Consider the following 21596-nt stretch of genomic DNA (forward strand, 5'->3'; position numbering starts at 1 on the left):
TAAGCGGGGGAAAATATTCATTATTGATGAGGTTTATCTAAAGATAGATGTATTTTTACATCTTTCCCCCACAGATACAACCCACCTCCATCTGAATTGTGGAAAAGGCCTAAACTGGGTGGCCCAAGATCATCCTGGTAACAGGCGTGTCCCTGGCCTCCTGCACAAATTAATGAATGTCTCATTGGTGAACTTCTTGATCCTGATTGATCCTTGAGAGGAAGGTGTGAGGAGTGCAGCAGGAGCTGGCTGATTACTAGACCTGTGTGCAAGGAAGACCCCGGTGAAGGCCCGACATGAATGCTGAGTGCATCTGTGGGCACTCTGGAGTTGCCGTCTTATCTACGCAAGGGGGACGGCACTTTGGGGTGTAAACCTAACAGAGAAGCGGAACCCAAGAGTGGGTATTTTCCTGAATAGAATCATTGCATGCAAACCATAAATAAGGAAGAATTGTCTACATTTACAGTCCCCAATTCGTCTCCTTCCTTCTCTCTTGACTTTAGTCAGATTTTCACTAGTGCTACTCCACTGACAACTGCTGTCAAGGTCACGAGTGACCTTCATGATCCAAAATCCATGATCGCTTCTCAGTTCTCATCTTACTGAAGTAACCAGGCATCACGTGATGCAATTGATCACTGTCGCACTTTGAAGCCCTTCTTCACTTGCCTCACAGGGAGCACCTTCTCCCATTCCATTCAGTCTACTTCTGTTTCTTCACTTGCCTCGCGGGGAGCACCTTCTCCCATTCCATTCAGTCTACTTCTCTGGCCACCCCTCATCAGTCTCCTTGGCTGGCCGTTCATCTTGTGGACCTCTTCATGCTGCTTAATGCTTCAGAAATCAGTGCTCACTCAGCAGTCACATTAGTCTCAAGGCCTTAAATATTTTATCTCAGCCAGGACCCTCCCTATAAAACTCCAGCTTGCATACACAATTGCCTACTCTAGCACTCCCTTCAATGACCAAACCCTAACAACCGCCCTGAGCTCCCACACTCTCCCTTCAAAGTAGCCCAATACCCAGCCCTCAGTCTTCCCATCTCAGTTAACAGCTAGTCCATCCTTCTAGGTGCTCAGGTCAAAACCTTGGCAACACTTTCTCTCACACTCCACATCCCATCCAGAGGCAAATCCTCTTGGCTCTAACTTTAGAACCCATCCAGATCCTTACTACTCCACTACTTGTACTTCCTCCACTATTCTCCACCTGGTCCAAGCCACCATCATCACCTGCTTAGTTATTCTCACAAACTCCTCCCTAATCTCCTTGTTTCCACCGCTACCCCTGTCAGGGTCTGTTTTCAACAAATGGCTGGAGCAGTCTTGCTGAACTGTGAGATTGAGCCTGGTACTCTCCGGCTCAAAAGTGCCAGTGGCTTCCTGGCTCCCTCACTGTAAGAGCCAGTGTCCTTAGCAATAGCCCATGAGGTCCTACATAATCTGGCCACCATCACCTCCCTGACCTCCACCTGCCCCTGTTCACCCTGCTCCAGTCACATGGGCTTCCTGTCTCCATCCCCATGCCAGGGACATTTTACCTCTAGGCCTCTGCCTTGTTCTTTCTGCACACGAACTCTCTCCCAGTGATCTATAAGGCTTGCCTTGACCGCTCTTTGCCCACTTTGGGTCTTTGCTCAAAGAACACCTTAGTGAAGCCTTCCCACTGGCCAGCTCATCTCAAAGTTCAACTGCCCTCTCCCTCGTCTTCCCCAGACCCCTACCTGCTTTATGTTTCTCTACAACACTTATCGTTCTTCAACTTACCACACAACCAATTTTATTTACTTATTTCATTTCCCCATGAGAAAGAAGGAGAATAGAAGCATCATAAGAACACAGCTTTTTTTGGTCTGTTTTGTTTACTCAAGTAGCCACAGCTCCTAAGGCAATGTCAAGCATCCAGCAGGTGCTCGATAAAAATGTGCTAAGGGAATGAAACGTGCTCTTATCTCATGGGGTTTTGGAAGGGCTTCTAAGGAGCCATGTACTCTCTGAAACTCAAAGACAAATTTGGAGTTCGATTCTTTTTTTCTAGGAAGAGAATCACAGCCTTAGAGCCTTGAAGAGATTTGTGACTCAAAAATAAGTTGGAAGAACCAGTAACACAGACGCTTGAATTTAACAAGGATTATTATAGGTTTCTTCAAACAATGAATAAACTTCATTCACAGCCATTTGCTAAAATAAGAATGTGTGATCCACCAGTGGCGTGATTATACTATGTTCTTTCTTCAGAATTTCTAGCATAGAGTCGAAAGATTTGTCTTGGGAATTTTTATGAGCAGATTTTGAATAGGCAGCATGATTATCCTCATTGTCTGTGAGCCAGAACACCGGTGAGGATGAATAAAAATGTGTTTTCACAGATTTGGAGGCCAACTCTTATATTCATGCAAAGCTGAAAGAAAAACGTACCTGTAAGACGCGCACGCACATGCACAGCACGGGAAGGTCCAGGTGCGAAGGTCCAGGTGGGCGGCTGTCAGGCAGATATCCATTACCTTGGCCCCACTGGGAAATTAACAGACCTTGTCCCCAAATAACAAAACCCATCCCTTTTACCACCCAGCCTCTAATTCCAAAACAAGTTAAAAACAACAACAAGAAAACTCCACACACAAAATTATCAATCATCTACCAGGTATAGAAATGTCACTGTGTAAGAGCCAAACTCCAACACACGACATGGCTTACCTTCCCCTATCATAGAGACCCCCACGGACATGCCCATGAACTTGCTTTTGGTCCATACATGAGTGTTGACGCACAGTCTCTTCTCCTTGCACTCACAGTAGAAGCAGGAGATGGGTGGGTGATGGGACACTTGCTCAGCCACAAACCTTAGTTTGTAGCTTTTGGAAGGGTCATCGGCCATTGGGTGTTCATGACAGCCAGCAGGAGAGCGGGGAGCAGTCCTCTTAGGCTTGATCCTGTCCTTGGGAACTTCCCAGGAGCAGTGAAATGTCTCGCCTATGATGGGGTTGTAGGGCTTCTTGGCTAAAGCGCCCTTGCGGCCCTCGTGAAAGGCTGTGAGATAATACTCCACGAAGCAAATGACTCTCTCCTCTGGTGTGGCCCCAGCGGTGATGGCCAGCAGTAGATCTGGGTGCGCCATAAAATCTGCATACATCTCCAGCAAAGATCGCTTCTCCAGGATAAAGGTGGGAAGCACCACCTGCATTTGGAAGCACACAAAGTCAGACAGGAATCCCTGGGATTACATGGAAAAGCTGAAAAGAAAAGTAAAGGCTGCAACCACTGTCAAGCAAATTCAGAACATCTCCAGCCAGGGAGCAGTCTGTTTTGACTTGTGCACAAATGACAAATCAAGGGAAACAATATCAAAGAAATGAGAAGTGGCAGTGGAATCAATGGGAGCCCAGCTTTGTCAACAAGACTGTTCTAAGTGATTTTCTTCCTTGCTTACCTGGGCTAACACAATAGTCTCTGTCCCAGTCTCCACTGCCATCTCTCCCCTAGCTCTCCATTATTTAGGGATGTGAAGAAAACAGCCTCAAAGGGCTTTTCTGTATTCCCCCTGCCATCAGGCACGAACAAGCGGGGCGGCGGGGGTAGGGGAGACGGCAATCAATGTGTTCCCACAAACATGGATACTGGGGTTTGTTGGTGCCACTTCATAGGGGGTCCAGACAGACCAGGACCCACCACCAATGACAGTGTGCATTGGGAGACCTCGGTAGAAGAATGGTGTACAAGCCCCACCATGACCGAGGAAGGGTAGGACTGTAGAAAGAGCCCACCTCCAGAAGGGGGCAGGCCCATCAGCAGGCAAATGTCCACAGAGCTGCCGCACAGAAGAGGGGCCATGGTGATTCCATCTGTGAAGGTCGGTCCTCAAGGCTGGTCCAGGAGAAACCAGTGGAAGTTACAAAGCAGCCTGGCACTGAACCTGCTGAACCTGCTGCTAAAGGACTGGCAGAGTGGCTACCCCTACGTTTGTTATTGGCACCATGACTGAAGACAGAAACCTTGTAGGGGCCCGGATAACTCTGGTAGAGATAAGACAGAGACTCCTCATTGATCCGAAGTGGATCCAGGTGGTTACTCAGGGGGCTCTACAACTCCAAATGTCTGTAACCCAATGATTACTTGATCATTTGCTTTAAGTCACTTAAAGCAACTGAAGGTATTCTGAAACTGAGAAGCCCATAACTCATTACTGTTGCTGCTTTTTAAAGAAGAGAAAGTCCATTTTTCACTGTCCTAGAGTGATCTTAAAATAACTTAAAACAAATATCGAGTATTTGTTTTTTTGTTTGTTTTGAGACAGAGTCACCTTCTGTCACCCAGGCTGGAGTGCAGTGGCACAATCTCAGCTCACTGCGACCTCCACCTCTTGGGTTCAAGCGATTCTCCTGCCTCAGCCTCCTGAGTAGCTGGGACTACAGGCCCTGCCACCACACCCAGCTAATTTTTTTTATTTTAGTAGAGACGGGGTCTCATCATGTTGCCCAGGCTCATCGTGAACTCCTGAGTTCAAGCCATCCACCCACCTCGGCCTCCCAAAGAGTTATCGGGTATTAATAATCCACCCACTTAGCTGCAACACACAGCCAGCTTTAACCCGGAGCATCTCATCCTGTTCCTCCTAACGTGGACTCACAGGATTTTGAAACTGGAAAGCTAGCCCAGATCTGCTGGGCCATGCAGGCAACACGCCGGGTTCCAGTGAGTTGACCAACACCATGGGCCTGGTATACAATCCCTCTTTACATAACGAATTCTGTCCTTCCTTTCTGCAGTCCTTCACCCCCATGAAAACATTTGGGAGGCTGTATGATCACGGACCACAAATATCACACAGGCTCACAGATCTGTAACCCTGACTCTACTTCAGGATTCCAACCCCGTTCCCTGCAAATGGCTTGGATATGATGGAAGGGAGAAGAGACGCCGCTGTGGTTTGAGTTTGTCCCCTCCCAAATGTGTGTTGCAATTTGATCCCCAATGTGTCAGTGTTAGCAGGTGGGGACTAGCAGAAGGTGTGTAGGTAATGGGAACAGATCCCTTACGAAGAGATTAATGCCTTCCTTCAGGAGCGAGTTCTCACTCTCTCAGGACTGAATTAGGGACCGCAAGAGCATGCTGTTCTAGAAGTGACTTTGGCTTCCTAGACCCTTGTGCTTCCCACGTGATCTCTGCACACACCCGCTCCCTTTTCTGCCACGTTTTGACCCAGTGCATGGCCCTCACCAGAAGCCAGCCAGATGTGACACTATGCTCTTAAACTTCCCAGTCTGCAGAACTGCGAGTTAAATAAATGTACTTTTCTTAAAAACTACTCAGTCTCATTCTGTCACAGCGACACTCAAGGGACTAATACAGATGTCCAGAGAGAGACAGGCAGACATGAGAACAGCAAAGTACAGAAATTTCAGGGGAAACTAGAAAAAACCCCGTCTGCTAGAGAGGTAAAGCTTGGTGGATCTCCTTTAATGCTTTTCTATCTTTCATTTAAAAAGTATGTCAGGAGAAAATGTACCTGTGCTAAATAAAAAAGCAGCCAGATGTAAAATTGAACATGTAATACAATCCAAGAATCATAAAAACACTCAAAACGTTAACATGTCTGTCCGGGTGATAGAACGGAGTGATTTCAACACTCTTTTTTCTGAGTATCTTTCTGCTTTGCTTTTATAATACGCACAAAGAAGAAACATTATTTAAAAACACAACTATGCAAATCAATGGAGGTTTCCTAATTTTCTTTAATCCACAACTTGAAAAAATTGAGAATCTGGCTGTCCTAGGATCTCATCCAGCCAAGAAAAGCATTTAGCTTGAAGCAGCCTTCAGATGCCACCTCTATCACTTCCTATGCCTTTTTCGTGGGGACAGGTCGTCATTCAGCAGCCATCACTGTGCTGTCTGGGGGCTGCTCTTCCAATGAGGCTTCACTGGGGTCAGGCTGCTGTGTTCTCCCACCACATAGCTGTCCAATAGCAGAGTAATTGACCCCCAAATACTCATCACACTTCCCTCTTCTGCCCCAGAATCCCCCAAGGGCTCCCCTATGAACTCCACCCAGATAGGGTGGCACAGGTTGCAGAGTGTGAATTTCAGCAGCCTGGAAATCCCTTAATGAAGCCAAATCACTGACAAAGGACAGGTGGCCAACAAATGTCTGCATCTGCACCCCTTCCACAAGTGACTCCATCTCCTGCTCTCTCCCCTCCCTTCCCAGGTCCAAGGGGCCCTGTGATCAGAAGGCAGGCCAGGGAAGGGGAAGGACAGAAACATACACGGAGGCCATCAGCCCTGACGGGTATAACTTCAAACAAAGATAATTTCGTAACCTCGGCTCGTGTCTTTTTCCCCACTCTATGGCAATGGGGCTTCTGTGGCAATAATTCCACCCTGAACACGAATCCTCATGTTTGTACCCAAGATTAAAGTTAACAAGGAAAATCGATACAATGTTTACTCTCTAGTTATGTACTTTTGAAAAGGAGAAGAATTTAAGATATTTCCCCCAATTTAGTCAGCATTTCTGAACTCAGAAGCTGAAGGATTAAAAATAAATAAGTAAGTAAATAAATAAGAAAAAGAACTCTACTGGGAACCCTGAGTCATGGAATGTCAGAACCAAACGGCAGCCTTCAGAATGATTTCGTGCAACACCCTGGTGCCACAGGCGAGGGCACTATGCCTGGGCCACCCAGTGGCTGAGCCAGCAGGGAACCTCAGGCTCCCAGCTGCCACCTCCAAGTCCCTGTCATTACCCCATGACACATCACGATTATCTGTTTCTGGTTAACAAGAACATCTTCTCTCAGTGGACAAGGGAGACAGTTAGGATGTCTGAGCCACCCCAGCTGCTGTCATGGATTAAGAAGAGGGGAAAGGACCAAGCATGGTGCCTCATGCCTGTAATCCCAAGAATTTGGGAGGCTGAGGCAGGAGGATCACTTGAGGCCAAGAGTTTAAGACTAGCCTGGGCAACACAGTGAGAACCCATCACTACAAATAATAATAACAATAATTTTTTTAAAAGAAGTGAGCAAAGGAGATAGAATGGGCAAGACTGTGGGACATGAGCCCCACCTTCTAAGGCCATTTCACTCTTCCCAACATAGCAAGAAAATCCACCATTCCAAACACTATCATCAACATCATAAATGGAAGGGAGATCGTTGCAATGAAGGAAAGGCATGGGAGGTGTAGCTCCTGAACTGGATGTCCAGCCTCCTGTCATACCTCCAACTCTCCTCCACACCACAGCCAGAGTCATCTTTCTAAAATCTCTGTAAGAGATAAAGCCCCCACCTCCCTCTGGTCTCACACAATATCCTGACTGACTGCCCCCATCCCTCCCTGCACAAATCTCCCCTCACACACACACACTCCCTTTTTCTGCCCTTTCTCCTGCCCTGTCTATATGACAAAAAGTTCATCAGCTCAAGTAGCTCTCTCCTCTGTGAAGCTTTTTCTGACTGTTTCTGCTTCCAAGGCTAAAGCAACAACCCCTCTTTCCCATCCTCTACACCCCACACATATCTCCACCTGCAAGGCTTTTTTGCTTTTATTAATGTACACGTTTCAAAACTGTAGTGGACAGACACCTGACCCCTTAGTACCCAGCAAAAAACAAGACAAACAGATGAACTGCACGAGAGACACTTTTGTTTCCTTTGACACATTGAAGTTACCCATATTTTTAAATGCAGATTCTCACTCACCATGCTTTTAATTCTTCTGAATATATCCAGCCAAGTTTTCAGCTGCTGCTTCTCTCGAGGAACATGAGAATATTCACATAACATACCAACTTCTGGGCTGAAGCCAGCTTACACCGAATCTAGCTTATTTCAGGAACATGTTTTGGGGAGTAAGGAACCAGAGCCTGACGTATCAGAAGTGCACTCTAAATGTCTAATGAATGAGTAGACTCAAAACCGGTCTGCCCCACACTCTACTGGATCTCCTAAGACACCTCTGGGGCCAAAAAGAATGTGGCTGGATGACATCCAGAACGGGCCTTCAAAGGCTCCAAAGGAGCCAGAAGGAATGAAATCACTTGTATGAAGGCATCTTCCCCTTCTCTTTACCAAAAGGAAAAAAAGAGGCTCTGCTCAGCAACCTCTGCCAATTATTACTGCCCAAACTGTTTAGTCTAACTCTTAACTATGGGGGGTGGGGGGGGGAAACAAATCCAAACTGAGGAACAGTCTGAAAAAAAACAAAATGAAAGCAAAGAAAACCTGACTTGAACTCTTCAGTATCACTGCCATGAAAGGGAAAAAGGAGGGGAATTTTCTAGGCTAAAGGAGACTAGAGACATAATGACCAAATGTAACATGATCTGGGTTGGATTCTGCAGTTTTAAAAAACAGCCATAAAGGACATGATTGGGACAATTTGGGAAAATTCACCATGGGCTGAATATGAAATAATATTGCCTCAATGTTACATTTCCCAATGTGACAAATGTATACTATAATGTCCTTAGTCTTAAAAGATACTCACTAAAGGGGTAGGGAAGAACTGTCATGATGTCTGCAACATACTCTAAAATGGTTAATCGAAAAATAAACATACATGTACGATATAGTTTGGCTGTGTCCCCACCCAAATTTCATTTTGAATTGTAACTCCCACAATTCCCACGTGTCATGGGAGGGACCCAGTGGGAGGTAATTGAATCATGGGGGTGGGTCTTTCTTATGCTGTTCTCATTAATAGCGAGTAAATCTCATGAGATCTGGTGGTTTTATAAAGAGGAGTTTCCCTGAACAAGTTCTCTCTTTGCCTGCTGCCATCCATGTAAGACATGATGCTCCTCCTTGCCTTCTGCCACGATTGTGAGGCCTCCCCAGCCATTTGGAACTGTTAAGTCTGTTAAACCTCTTTTTCTTCCCAGTCTCGGGTATGTCTTTTATCAGCAGCATGAAAATGGACTAACACAATGTGTAACACACATATGTACATGCATGTGTATGGATAAAGTTCTGGAGGGAGAGAGCTTGGGAGCTAGAGAGAAAAATGGAAGAAGGAAGGAGGGAGGAGTGGAGGAGAGAGGCTGGCAGAGAGGGAAGAAGGGAGAAGAAATGCAAAGCACAAAATGTCAGTAATTGGCCAAAAAAGGTGAAGAATATATGGGAGTTGATATGGTTTGGATTTGTGTCCCCACCCAAATCTCATGTCAAATTGTAATCCCCAGTGTTGGAGATGGGGCCTGATGGGAGGTGACTGGATAATGGGGGCACACTTCCCCTTGCTGTTCTCATGATAGTGAGTTCTCATGAGATCTGGTTGTTTAAAAGTATATAGCACCTCCCACTTTGCTCTCTTTCTCCTGCTCTGGCCATGTAAGATGTTGAGAGCTTCCCCTTCGCCTTCTGCCATGATTGTAAGTTTCCTGAGGCCTCCCCAGAACCTGTACAGTCTGCAAAACTGTGAATCAATTAAACCTCTTTTCTTGATAAATTACCCAGTTTCAGGTAGTTCTTTATAGCAATGCAAGAACTAATACGAGAGTCCATTTTGCTATTCTGGTAACTTTACTGTAGATTGGAAAATGTTCAAAATAAAAAAGTTGGAGGAAAAAGAAAAAAGGTTCTACTGGGGATGCAATACCTGAGAACATAATAATTTTCAAAGACAACCTTCCCAAAATTGCAGACTGAGGGAATATGGGCTCACAGCCAACATCAAGTCCAACCTACTAGGTATGTATTCTGTACTTTGAAATGATGTGGCTTTGTCAGAGCAGGAAAAAAAAAAGAATACCTGGAGAGATGGAGCAGAATGGGTTGGGAGCAGAATTACTATTTCCTCTTTCATCTTCTGTTGTGTGTTTCACTGGAGTTTGTGCAGAACACCAGATCAACTTCAAAACCATGAACTGAACACTCTGGACAAGATGTCATACTTTTCATTAAAACAGACTTCCTAGTCTGGTCTGATTTCTTCCTGTCCTACAATCTCCTGGGCACCCTCTCCTTTTTTTTTTTTTTTTTTTTTTGTGTGTGTGTGTGTGTTTGCAAATAAGTAATTTAATCATCCATTTCTTGGACAGTGGACACCAGGGATACAGACCCAAGGAGTGGTGAGTACTAATTGGGCTGTCTGCCTCCGACAGAGGGTGAGTGATGGCCCAGCTGTTCAGACTGATGGCATCCAAATGACCTGAAATCACTGCTATGGATTTACTGAGCCATCAATAAAGACTGCCTTTTCTTCCATTAACATAATTAAGACAATGAACTATTTGGGGGGAAGGAAAAAAAGAGAGGATCTGCACTAGGGACTCAGAGAACAATTAATTACATTTAAAGTGGCATCAATCTAGAAGTAAATAATCTTCAGGTTGGGCTCTCAGGCTCTTAGAAATCTGAAATAAACAATCACCATAGGGGAAGGCACAGGACACCTGGAAAGATGGATAGTCCCCTCCCCACAACAGGGAGCACAGCTGGCCTCTGCAAATAGAAGGCCAAGAGTAGGTGCAATTTTCTTCAAAGAAACACCAGTTGCCTGGGTGCAGTGGCTCAGACCCGTGATCCCAGCACTTTCAGAGGCTGAGGTGGGAGGATCGCTTCAGCTCTGGAGTTCAAGACCAACCTGGCTGCAAGACCTTGTCTCTACACACAAAAAATGTTTTTAAATTAGCCACGTGTGGTGGTGCATACCCGTAGTCTTACTGCAGACTTAGCCATTTGTAGGCTGAGGCAGGAGGATCGCTTGAGCCCAGGATTTTCTGGCTGCAGTGAGCTATGATTGCACCACTGTACACCAGCTTGAGCGACAGAGCAAGACCTTATCTTTTTAAAGAAAAAGAAAAGAAAGAAAAAAGAACCATCACTTCTTAACCTCGGAAGTCATCTTCCTATTTTACCCTTAGATGGGCAAACACACCCAGTGCAAACAAGCAAGCAGAGAGGCCTCGACCACCACAAAGGTTCATTTATGTCCTATTTTGAGAAAACCAGGAGAAATACACGGAAATCCAATTTTACAAAATAAAGGGCAGATAATTCACACTGCAAAAGGTTTCTTGACTTAGCCAACCTTTTCCCTGGGTTTCCTTAACCTGCCAGCTCCCTTCACACCCATTTCATGGTGCCTGAAGCATTATGAACAGCATTCATTAAAATTTTTGTTAGATGGGAAGAGTTTGAAATAAAATTTTACTTTTTCCAAGAAGATATTTACTACATAGAAAGATATCTGCTGAAGTTAATGCCTGTGTTTTTCAGAGTCCCAGACACCAGCTCTGTTGGGAGCAGAACGTCATCCCTTAGCAGTGACTAGCCATGTGTACGTGGCAAATTCTTCTCCCCAGGACTCAATTCCTCAGTTGTAAAATGGAGAAAATAAAAATACCAACCTTCTAGGCTGATTGTGAGTACCAAATGGCAGTGTTAAATCCGTGCAGTGCCTACCTAGCATCCAGGAAATGCTCATTCTAGGCAGGCTCAGATTATAGACCCCTATGATCAGGAAACAGTAACCTCATTTGGAGACCAGGGAAGATACGAGCAACAGAAATTAGACACAACCTTGTCACATAATATTTCAGTGACAATGCTGAAAGCTAAAATGACTCACAATGCCCAGAGCAACCCCAGGACCACCTCTGATACTTCTATAAACAATCCGTCACCTGCTCAGAGAAAAAGGAGAAATAATTGTATAAGACAAAAACATTGCCGTGAGAATATTTGAAATATTGCAGACTTAAACTGTTCTTAGAGCTCAAGCCAGGGCACAGCACTCATTATCTTGTGTAACCTTCTTAGATGCCTGTAAGCAGGTACGACTATTCCATTTTACAGATGAGGAAACTAGCGTCCAGAGAGGTTTTGCAATTTACAATGGCTAAGTCAGTGGAGAGCTGGAATGAGAATCAATGCTGCTTGGCCAAGGCCCATGCTGGGTCGCTCAACACCCCCAAGGGGCCTGAAGACTATCGTGACTGTCACTCTTTCTAGAAGTGTGGATTGATGAGCTGCTGCCAACAGGACAGAAAGGGAGCATGGAGATCGCACAAACTGCATCCCCTCATGAAACAGATTTACACAGACAAGCTTAGGGAAGCCAGGTCTCCACTCTGTCTTGTATTAAAAGGCAAACACTTGGGAGAGATAACAGGCTTTGCTTGACAGTACACTGAAAACCAGATCCAGGGAGAAGAACAGCTGGAGGGATCTGGCAAGAGAAGTGGAAGCAGGACCAGGGAGACCAGAGATCCCTGAGGTCCACATCTCTGCCTTGAGGGGTTCATTTCCAGGATAAACACTGGCCTGCTGACCCTTTTCATTAAAATTTCCCTTTTACACAAAGGAGCTCAAGCACCACAATGTTAATCTTTGCATATTGTGATTGATGCTAGAAATCGGGCCTAATGAAATAATTCAATCAAAGGAAAAAGGCTGTATGACCAAGAAGGTGTTCACTATATCATTACCTATAACAGCAAGAAGCCAAAAAGAGACAACGTGACCAACCACAGACTATTTGTTGGGAAAGTAAATGATAACGCAGCCATATGGTAGAATGTTATATATCCATTGAAACGTACACAGGTAACGATGTCACTTTCGGTAAACCCGTGGTGAGTACATGATGTCTGCTGTAGTGTGATTCTATATACCAGGGGTCGACAAATATAAGCCATGGGCCAAATCTCCACTTGCTTTGACAACCAGTTTTACTTGAACAAACTATAACCATTCATTTCTGCATTATCTACAGCTGCCTTTGTGGTCAAATGGCAGAGTTGAATGGTTGCAGTAGATAGAACACGCTCTACAAAGCCAAAAACACTTGTTATCTGGTCTTTTATTTAATTAAATACAAAATTTTTTAAAACAATGTCTTGCTCTGTTGCCCAGACTGGAGTGCAGTGGTATGATCATAGCTCACTGCAGCCTCAAAATCCTAGGCTTAAGTGATCCTTCTGCCTCAGCCTCCCCAGTAGCTGGGACTATAGGTATGTGTTACCACACCTGGCTAATTTTAAAGTAGTTTTGGTAGAGACAAGGTCTTGCTAGGTTGCTCAAGCTGGTCTCAAACTCCTGGCCTCAAGCGATCCTTCTGCCTCAGCATCCAAAACCACTGGGATTACGGATGTGAGCCACCTGTCTGACCTTTTACAGAAAATGTTTGCCGGCTGTGTGCAATGGCTCTTGCCCGTAATTCCAGCACTTTGGGAGGTCGAGGTGGGCAGATCACCTGAGGTTGGGAGTTCAAGACCAGCCTGGTCAATATGGTGAAACCCCATCTCTACTAAAAATACAAAAATTAGCTTGGCATGGTGGTGTGCACCTGTGATCCCATCTACTCAGGAAGCTGAGGCAGGAGAATCACTTGAACTTGGGAGGCCGAGGTTGGAGTTAAGCCGAGATCACGCCACTGCACTCCAGTCTGGGTGACAGAGCAACACTCTGTTTAAAAAAAAAAAAAAAAAAAAAAAAAGGTTTGCTGACCCCTGCCCTATATTATCCATATATTTTATATTCTTTTGTATCCATTCAACATTTAATTTTAAAATTAATTTTTTAAAAAGTTTCAGTGAACATTGCTATGATTTTTGACACATGCAGTCAATGCTTTCTAAAAATGCAATCAATTTATAATGCCATCAGCAAGGAGTTGGGGCATCATTTTTACCCTGTATATGCTAAATATGTATCTACTATTTTGTTGCTGATTTAGAAGGTCTAAAATAAGGTCATTTGTTTCTTTGATTAGTAACAACTTAAACAATTATTTAAGAGTGATAGAAAATTATCTCAGCAAGCTTCTCTAACAAAACATGAATCTTTTTTTTTTTTTTTTTGAGACGAACCTTCGCTCTTGCCCAGGCTGGAGTGCAATGGCACAGTCTCGGCTCACTGCAACCTCTACCTCCCAGGTTCAAGCGATTCTCCTGCCTCAGCCTCCCGAGGAGCTAGGATTATAGGCGTGTGCCACTACGCTCAGCTAATTTTGTATTTTTAGTAGAGACGGGGTTTCTCCATGTTGGTCAGGCTAGTCTCGAACTCCCAACCTCAGGTGATCCGCCCACCTCGACCTCCCAAAGTGCTGGAATTACAGGCATGAGCCACCGTGCCCGGCCTCAAACCATGAATCTTGTCTAACGTGTTCTTGACTGATGAGCTATGAATTGGGTCTCTTTAGGCTAGGGACCTCATCACCAGAGCACAGCTCAATCCACTAGTTTTGGCCACAATCTGCATCCCCAACCTCCTACCTATTCTCTGAAGCCAGCTGTGCTCTCTGAAAGGATTCAAAATACACTGTTCGATATTTTTCTATATCTATAACATTGGAGTTCAGACTACATCCTCTGAGAAATCCATACAGGGTTACAAACAGACACACACATCCTAGGCTGCCATTATCTTTAACTACCACCCATAAGCTCAAGTTCAAGCATCCCTCTCTCTGCTATTGCCCCATATGTCCCATTCACCCCATCCAGTCTCTAGTCCTACCAGCACCTTTGACCCATTGACCTTGTACTGTCCACCTCCCCGCTGTGGTCTCACTTCCCTCCACTCCCAGTAGAGTCCCTGGCCCAACCCTATACTTACTCCCTTTGATCTGCCTCAAGCAACAATGCTACTCTCTCCCTCCATCCAGGCAACTAACCGAGAAAACCTTAACTCTGCTTAATCCAGCCCCTCACATTCTGTATATCTCAATCTGGCAGCTCAACTTTCTCAGAGAAACAGAGACAACATGCAGACTCTGAGTTTAAATTCACAACCTCAAAACCTTAAGTGGCCCCCTGGTGGTGTGTGACAATCCTCCTACCTGCTTCGTCTCCCCAACCACTTATTTCCTGTCTTCTCCCTTCTCAAACCTCTAATAACTCTTTGCTCTTTTTCACTCCCAGCTGGTCACTTTCCTGCTTTTCTCACTGGGAAAACTGAAGCAGTCCGGAAAGTTCACTTGATAATGATAACAGCAAACACAGCATGCACTCTGTGCCAGGCACTGCTCTGAGTCCTTCACACATCACTATGTATACATACAGAGTGGCCCTATGAGGAAGGTACGATTATCAACCCCCTTTTAAATGTGAGAAAACAGAGGCACTCAGATGCAAGGTAATATATAGACAGGAACTCAGTGAGATGCCAGCCCAGGCAGTCTGGCTCAGAGCCATGTGCTTAATCACGAAGGTCTCCTGCCATCTTCTGGTGTCTGTACCCCTCTCTCTGCCTGCCCCCACTGCTGCAATGGATGGATTATCCTATCTCTGGCCAATTCCCCTTCCATGCACTGGATCCCATGCCCTCTCACCTCCTGAAATTCCCGCACTCATCTGCTTCCTCTCTCCTGTAGCATTTTTTCCTGTCTCTTAATCCCATCAGCATTCAAGCATCTTAAGAAACCAAATCTCCCTTAATTTCAGATACTCCTACAGGTTCCACCCAATTTTCTGTTCCCTTAATATCAAAGTTCCTTTAAAGAGCTATCTTTACTCCCTGTCTTTATACCACATTTTTTCCCATTCTCCCTTGAATGCACTCCAATCAGACTTTGGCAAAGCCAAATACAAGGGTCCATTTGCAGGCCCCAGCTTTCTGGACCCATCAGCAGCAATTTAACACAACTGATCAATTCTTTCTTCTTGATACTCTCTCTTCACGTGGCTTCCACAACATCACACTCCTCTGACTTCTATCCTACTTCACTGGCTGAACCTTCTTAATCTCCTTTGCTAGATTCTTCCCATCTTCCTGACCCCTCCGTGTTGGAATATCCCAGGACCCTGTAATTGGATATTTTTCCCCATGTCTCTACCCATTCTCTAGAGAAACTCATCCAGTCTCATGGCTGTGAACACCATCTATACATTGTTTCCTCTCAAACTTGTACCTGAGCCTCACTCATGAACTCCAGATTTGTATATATCCAAATGACTACATGTCTTTTTGAATGCCTAGTGGATGGATATCTCAGATCTAATCAGATCCAAGACTGGATTTGTGATAGCCCCAACATCTCCAACCTGTTCTTCCCTAGTCTCCTCCTCCTCCATAAAATGGAGTGGTAATCTGTTACATTGGTGACTTCCAATAAACCACACCTCCTGGAATTTACACTTTTGCATAGTCCTCCTTCAATCTGGCCTGGATCTGTGACTTACTTTAATAAATAAAATAGAAGTGATCTTGTGCCAGTTTGGGGCCTAAGTCTTAGGAAGGCTTATCCGCTTCTACTTTTGCCATCTTAGAAGCCTTGAGCTGCCAATTAAGAAGTCTGGTGACCCAGTTGGAGAAACCATGTGGGAAGAACACATGAAGAGAGAAAGGTCCTAAGACTTCACGAAGAAAGAAGAGCCCAGCTCTTCTGGCCAAGTCCAACTCACCAGCGAACAACAGGCATGAGTGACCACTGGCAAGACCAGCATAAGAGCTGCCCTGCTGAGCCCATTCCAGATTGCATAACCATGAATAAAAAAAATTTGGGGATGGTTAGTTACCAGCAATAGATAATTGAAACAAATGGCAATTAATAATAAATGGCAATTAATAATAAAACAATAAAACAAATGGCAATTAATTATTATTATTATTCTAGCTGTTCAGGCCAGAAATAAAAGAATAAAACAAAATTTAAAAACACAATAAAACAAAAAATAAAAAACAATAAAACAAATAGCAATTAATAATAATAATTATTCTAGCTGTTCAGGCTAAAATTTTTTTTTTTTTTTTTTTTTTGAGACGGAGTCTCGCTCTGTCGCCTGGGCTGGAGTGCAGTGGCCGGATCTCAGCTCACTGCAAGCTCTGCCTCCTGGGTTCACGCCATTCTCCTGCCTCAGCCTCCCGAGTAGCTGGGACTACAGGCGCTCGCCACCTCGCCCGGCTAGTTTTTTGTATTTTTAGTAGAGACGGGGTTTCACCATGTTAGCCAGGATGGTCTAGATCTCCTGACCTCGTGATCCGCCCGTCTCGGCCTCCCAAAGTGCTGGGATTACAGGCTTGAGCCACCGCGCCCGGCCCAGGCTAAAATTTTAGAGTCATCTTTTATCCCTCTCTTTCTCTCATACTGCACATCATATGCAAATCCTGTTAGCAGTATCATCTATGCACATCCAGAATCAGCCACCAGCACTGTGCCACCAGCACCTTACCTAGGTTACTGTAGTAGCTTCCTCCTCTTTTTTTTTTTTTTTTTGAGACGGAGTCTCGCACTGTCGCCCGGGCTGGAGTGCAATGGCATGATCTCGGCTCACTGCAACCTCCGCCCCCTGGATTCAAGCAATTTTCCTGCCTCAGCCTCCCGAGTAGCTGGGATTACACAGGTGCCCACTACCACACCCAGCTAATTTTTTGTATTTTTAGTAGAGACAGGGTTTCACTATGTTGGCCAGGTTGGTCTCAAACTCCTAACCTTGTGATCCACCCTCCTAAGCCTCCCAAAGTGCTGGGATTACAGGCGTGAGTCACCGCGCCCGGCCAGCTTCCTCTTCTACCCTGACCCCTGCTCTTCACACCCCAGTCACCCGCCTCAGTCTATTTTTCACAGCAGAGTCAAAATTACCCTTTAAAAATACAAGCAAGCAGTCATGGTGGCTCATGTCTATAATCCCAGAACTTTGGAAGGCCAAGGCAGGTGGATCACTTGAGGTCAGCAGTTCGAGACCAGCCTGGGTAACATGGTAAAACACTGTATCTACTTAAAATACAAAAAAACAGTTGGGCATGGTGGCACACACCTGTGATCCCAGCTACTCGGAAGGCTGAGGCAGGAGAATCACTTGAACCCAGGAGGTGGAGGCTGCAGTGAGCCAAGATGGCACCATTGTACTCCAGCCTGGGTGATAGAGCGAGACTACATCTCAAAAATATAAAATAAAAATAAAACAAAAATACAAGTAAGATCACATATTCCCTTGCTCAAAACCCTCCAGGGGCCGCCCATATCACTCAAAACAACATCCTGAGCCCTCACAATATCCTAAACGGCCCTATGACCTGCTGTCTCACCAACTTACTCTCCTGCCAATCCCACTCAGTTCACTCTGATCCATCCACATTGGCCTCATGCCCAAATGCCAAACAAGATCCATCTTGGGCCTTTTTCACCCCCATCCCCCCTGACCAGAACACTCTTCCATAGATGCTCACATGGCTGTCTCCCTCATTTAAATCTGCTCTCCACTCAAATGTTACCTAGCCACCCTGACCAGTTTACCTAAGAGGGACTCCTATCCCACCACCAGCTATCCTCCCTAACATGCTCTATTTCTCTTCATTATACTTCATCTCTATCTCCTTTTCTTTTCGTCCTTCCTTCCCTCTCTCTCACTTGTTTCTTGTCTGTTTCCTTCCATCATCACTCAGGCCCCATCAGGGCATGGATTCTGAATGCTCTGCTGCAATCCCACTGTCTAAAACAGTATCTAGCATGTGCAGTGCTCAATAAATACATGTTACATGAGTGAACGCATTACAAATGGTTGCCTTTCATGTCCCTGAAAACTAGGTAAAAATGGTCCTAAGCCTCCAACCTCAATACTGCATTTTGTGGGCCCTTCTTGGAGCCTGGAACTTGGCACAACAGTCATGTCAGGATCTCCTTAACACCACACGATGTTGCTCATTTGCTCAAACTTTCCAAGGCTTCCCATAGTCCTCAGGATCAAGTTTGTCCCCTTCACATGGCCCATAGGCTCTGTAGGATCTGATCCTAATGCCCACTCCAGGTTCAATGGAGCCACTCACCAGCATGCACAACACTCCAGACCTTTGGTGACCCTCCACCTCACTGTGGTTCCTCCATCCTCTCTTCTTTTCTAGGCTACCCACAATATGTGGAAATACAGTGGGTTATCCAGTGGTGGTAGTCACCAGTAACTTGGGGTTATGGTGCCACCCTGAGCAAAGAAGGCAGACAAGGGTGCTTCTGGAAGCAGGAAGCTACATGCTGTGTGGGGCACAGTGGAAAGTGAAAACGCAAGTCCCCTTATTTGAAAATTATTGAGAATTTCAAGACAGTGATAGCAGGGCATTAATCCAAGCCTGGAGCCCTTCCGAGCATGGGGTACTGAGCAACCTCACAGGTCAAACATCCACGAACCTGGCCCTGTCTGGTAACCACAGTGAAACATGGCAAGATACAGCACTACGTGCCCAGTTGGGCTGGTCATGACTCACAAATGTGTCAACACTGGCACATCCTCAGGGATACGGAAGTATACTTGTTTTTGGAGAGAGACTAGACCTTCATCCTTGAGGTGAAGAAGATTCTCTCTCCAGGGTGCCTGCTCATCAGATACTCCATTCTAGCTAAGTTCTTCCACTGCTTGCTTATTTAGTACAGGGTTAACTTAATGACATGGACAAGTGCCAAGAAAAGGGGACAGTAAGGAGAGAGGAAATTTCATCAACCTTTTTATAATGCAAGGCAACAGAAGCCAAGAAACCACATAGGATAGTAACAGTTCTACCTCTTTCTCTCACAAGTATTTCAGTTTGTCAAGTCTTCCTTTGGTTTTTGAATGACAGAGTCTTCCCTGTAAAGTAAGTTAATAAACTCTAGACAGGAAAAGTTACTCTTTCAGGTACTCAACTGAGTATTGGGAGAAATGCAATGTCTGCTCTTTCAGGAAGAGGCTGTGGCTCTGAAAATGCAAAACAATCATATTCTAATAAAACCATAATAAACACGAAAGGCATAGTTGCGATATTTCTTTATTTTAGGCCAAGACAGGAATAACGTGAAGTCGCTCAGATACTCAGCTTGCCATAATATAGTCCTCTCAGCATTTTCTTGCTTCTCCATATCTGACCTTGGCAATTTCAATTTCTCTTACAATCTCTTTCCTCTGTCATTCATGATTCTAGGTCTGAGTTTTATAAACATTAAAAAAATCCACAATGAGAATATATTTTACATCGGGACCCAGTACACATGTATCAAAAGAACTAGGTTTCATGTGCAGAATGCTCTGATATTTTCTTCTGTATTTTATTTCATTCTTTAGAAATGGTTTCACAACCCACTAATGGTTCATGATCCAGTTTGCAAACACTGTGATTTTAGATCGTACTTGTATACATTATTATCATGCACACTTCATCAAACTTTAACTCAAGCTCCATCTGGGTGTCTACACAATCCACAAGAATAAAACATGGGTATCTTTTAAAAGTCAGGCATTTAAATGACTCCTGTAGCTGAAAAACAATGAGCATTATCTAGCTAGAGGACTGAAATGAAAGGAAGGCAGCAGCATGGAGAACAGGTCGTCATAGCTTGGCGTGCAAAACAAAAGCAGCCACACAGAGGGTGGAGGATGGCGAAGAGGGAAATTTCTATGTCTGGCGTCCTCCGTGTGGGCCCACTGTTTTGTTTAAAGTGGTGCAGTCTCCCAGAATATCAGACACGCTCACATTCAAACCCATGAAAACACTTCAAAGAAAAGATTTGTCTGTCATCTGAGAGGCTCCCATCTCCTCAGTCTCTCTCCTATCTTCTATAAATGGTTTGTCACCCTGTTCTGTCATCTTCCTCTTCAAAGAATTCCTCACACTCCTGCCACTTCCCTCTCTCCTCTGGCCCCCTGCCTAGTCCGAGATGAGATTGTGGAATCCAGAGCCTTCACTGTGGCCAACCAAGCCAACTGCCCTTAGGGCTGTTCCCCAGGCTGTGCCTTCAGTGGCTCTGACATCCACATTTTTCTAGCTGGCCTTCAGAATCTAGAACTTCCTTTCCCAGCACACCCTCCCCACAGATCATGTCTGTCTGTGTGACAGCTACTTCTCTACCCTACCACAGTCAAATCACATAACATAGCATTTCATAAGGATAAGATGGTGACACACTTGCTAGGAGCTCAGCACCGGGTTAGGTCCTCTGCACACCTCCTGCAATTCTCATGCCACCATGCCAGGAAGGCTCCCAACTGGAGTAACTGGCTGGGAGTGGAACCCAGGAAGGACGAACTCCAGGTTCTTTCCATCACCTAACAATGGCCCCAGTGACACCACACAACCTTTCAGCTATATACAAAATTGCCTTTCCTGCTTGCCTCCAGAATGAAGCTACTGACTAGAGGTGAGGGGTAACGTATGTGGGACCCTCTCCATGACATTAGTGGTGAGGACACGGGTACTCTTGGTGAGGTTCCTCAGGAAGCATCCTGCCTGCACTCAGCACCAAGAAGAGTTGGTTCCACTTCTACCTATGGCAATAAGATTCGAATCACCAACAAGGTTACCCTTGGGGACCAGCGGTTACAGCTAAGGACAGCCCTCAGCCAGTCGTGAGGTTGGGTGTGCAGAGTGGCCTCATTCCCGGCGCCACCATTTGCCTTCCCCATCTTTTCCCTCTATGGCCACTGTGTCATAGTCATCTCTATAGGCCACCTACAATTATCTCTAGAACACAGCAAGAAACAAAGAAATAGTACCTTGAATTTTCCATACCATCTCATATGCTTTTTCTGATGTTCTCCCTGCCCTTGTAGAGTAGCACCTCCTCCCGAGAATCAAATGCAAGGCTGCCCAGCCCTGAGGATAACCATTTGTGTACAAAAATGTCCTTTCAAATTATACCTGGAATATCCATACTTGAAAGCAATGCTGGCCTTTTTCCCCACTC

General features: G+C 45.2%; 1 protein-coding gene across 3 annotated transcripts in view; it reads right to left on the reverse strand.

Moving 5' to 3' along the window:
* The window catches only part of OSBPL10 (oxysterol binding protein like 10), a 328230-nt gene that overhangs the window by 17999 nt on the left and 288635 nt on the right, over positions 1-21596 (reverse strand). For all 3 annotated transcript variants that reach the window (XM_025376268.1, XM_025376267.1, XM_025376266.1), the window contains one exon: positions 2700-3180. In XM_025376268.1, the coding sequence (XP_025232053.1) occupies positions 2700-3180 (481 nt within the window). The remainder of the gene's footprint in view (positions 1-2699; positions 3181-21596) is intronic.

This window comes from Theropithecus gelada, chromosome 2 (genome assembly GCF_003255815.1).
Source record: "Theropithecus gelada isolate Dixy chromosome 2, Tgel_1.0, whole genome shotgun sequence".
Lineage (NCBI taxonomy): Eukaryota > Metazoa > Chordata > Mammalia > Primates > Cercopithecidae > Theropithecus > Theropithecus gelada.